The 2,129-nt window shown below is 38.5% G+C and overlaps 1 protein-coding gene across 3 annotated transcripts in view; it reads right to left on the bottom strand.

The window, feature by feature from the left end:
* Positions 1–10: 10 nt before the first annotated feature.
* Positions 11–2,129, bottom strand: part of ncam2 (neural cell adhesion molecule 2) — a 424,645-nt gene continuing 422,526 nt past the window's right edge. For all 3 annotated transcript variants that reach the window (XM_005747333.1, XM_005747331.1, XM_005747332.1), the window contains one exon: positions 11–1,133. In XM_005747333.1, coding sequence (XP_005747390.1) covers positions 1,077–1,133 — 57 coding nt within the window. In that variant the 3' untranslated portion in view covers positions 11–1,076. The remainder of the gene's footprint in view (positions 1,134–2,129) is intronic.

Below are 2,129 nucleotides of genomic sequence, written 5' to 3'. Positions count from 1 at the left end.
TTATGCGCACATTGTTAGAGAGTGAGACGCCTGAAGAGCGCCAACAATATTCGGCGTCAATTTAAAAGGCTTTGCTAACAGTGACATCAATGCACATGTGTGGTTTTTGTACTGTATACTTCATAGACTGCAACACACTCTTCCTTCTTGTGATTTTTGGATACTGTTGAGTACTTATAAAGAGTCGCAAAGCCCTTCTGAAATCAAACCAAACCAAATATTAGGTCTAAAGTCTTCTGGAAAAAATTAATATTGTTTCAGGTAGAAATGCAACCAAGAACTAATGCATCACAAAAGAGTTTTCTTTAGACAATAAAGCGTCAGAGCTTTTAAGGACTTATTTACTGTGTGCTAGCGAAGCCTGCTAGCTTAAAGTACAATGACTGAGAATTTGTCTTTGTAAGCTAGGCACCTAGCTTGGCTATCACAGGCATAAAAAGGATGTTGTAGAGTAACACTCAGGCATGGAAACAGGCTTAAATCACTGTGACATCCTGCAGTGAAGGTCAGCCCATGCATTGCTCTTACAAAGACAAAAAAAAAAGCATTAGCATTGAGATATTTGGGGCACACCAGCGTACCAGCTTATGCCTCCGCTGGTGATTGTCTTTTTTGAGAGACATCAAAGAGGAGAGTGCTAGAAACACCTTTCAACTGCATGAAAATCCCATGTGGGGTATAAAACAGACAAATAAACAAACAAACAAAAAAAAAAACAGAATCTGAGAAATAATACTTAAGGCAGAAAATAATATACAATCATTGATCAACAAGAGCTTTCCACTGATGCCATGTTTGTAAGAACATGATACATTAATCACTCAGGGTGTCTAAAAGGTTGACACTTTCTTCCTTTCTATTTTCTCTCTATTATTTTTTGTATTTACACATGCCTTTCTCTGGGGCATTGCTATAAACAGATATGGTATTTTACTCCACTATTTTCCAGTGTTGTAGTTTCTCTGGGTTTTGGTCTTGTGATCCGAATGTTCTTTTGGTGGCGGGAGGACCGACCCTTTTACGCTTTGCTGTCGTCGGGCTTTGTGTGGATGCTGTTGTCACTGTGCACTTTGATTTCAATCGTATCTGGCTTGAGAACCTCTCTTCCATTTTCTTCCTTCAGCGGTAGCTTCCTGCAGAGACAGAGAAATGCACAACGTGGAAGTGAAATACGCAGTTTGTGCACTTCAAAGCTTGGTCATTACAAGAACTTAAAGCATACATACCATTATTGTGAACAGGCGTACAATAAATTGTACATAAAGCAGAGCTGAATTACTGCTGTAAGAGAGTTTAGGCTTAATGGTATTCTTCAAAAAATGTGTGCCTAACAGCATTGAACTCCACCTTATAGACCTTTCGGTGTGTGAATGAATTGCCTCCTTTGGGATTAATAAAGCTAAATTTAATTGAAGAGAAAAGGCAGCAGGAATATTAAATATAACAGCCTCCACGGGGCTTCACAAGGGGTTAGAGAAAGCCAAATTATTCCTATTTTGCCTGTGTTTGGTCTGGATGGTTGGAGAGCTGATCAATTTGTCAGCTTGTGTTTGTTTTCAGTGCTCTAGATGTCTGATGAGGATGGAGATGAGACATGAATAATTATAAGCAACATGACTTAGCAGGCTTTTTACAGGACTTTCTCCATCTGTTCACCAAGGACGAATGGCATCCACTTCCGTTTTTAAAGAAATCAGTGCACACATATGGTACATAGACGCTAAAGTATTTGTTGGTTTCAGCAATCTGTGATAGTTCATCTATTCCCAACTAAGCCATACTATGTATGTTCAGGAATAGCAATGTAGATCGATCGATTTGCTTTGGTCCTGAAAGAATACTTTAAAAGAATGGCACTGATTGAAATTAATTTTATTCAGCATTATCATTCTGTTATGCTTATTTAGAACTCAAATTTTCTTTTACGTTATTATTAAAAATCCTTATTATCTTACGCTGTTTCTAACAAGTCCATTTCTTTAGGTTTCCCCTCCCTAATGGCGTATTTTTTCTGACTGACATTCCCCCCCAAAAAACACCACATGTAAGCCTCAACCCCATATTGCACATACAGCAGGAAATGTGGCTTTGGCTAGGCCTAAGATGAACCCTATAACACCAGAGTTACA

The sequence above is a fragment of the Pundamilia nyererei genome, unplaced genomic scaffold (genome assembly GCF_000239375.1).
Source record: "Pundamilia nyererei isolate P.nyererei 1_Seehausen unplaced genomic scaffold, PunNye1.0 scaffold00194, whole genome shotgun sequence".
NCBI classification, from domain to species: domain Eukaryota; kingdom Metazoa; phylum Chordata; class Actinopteri; order Cichliformes; family Cichlidae; genus Pundamilia; species Pundamilia nyererei.
The sequence above is the reverse complement of the archived record's forward strand: the minus strand, read 5'-3'. Positions and strand labels throughout refer to the sequence as shown.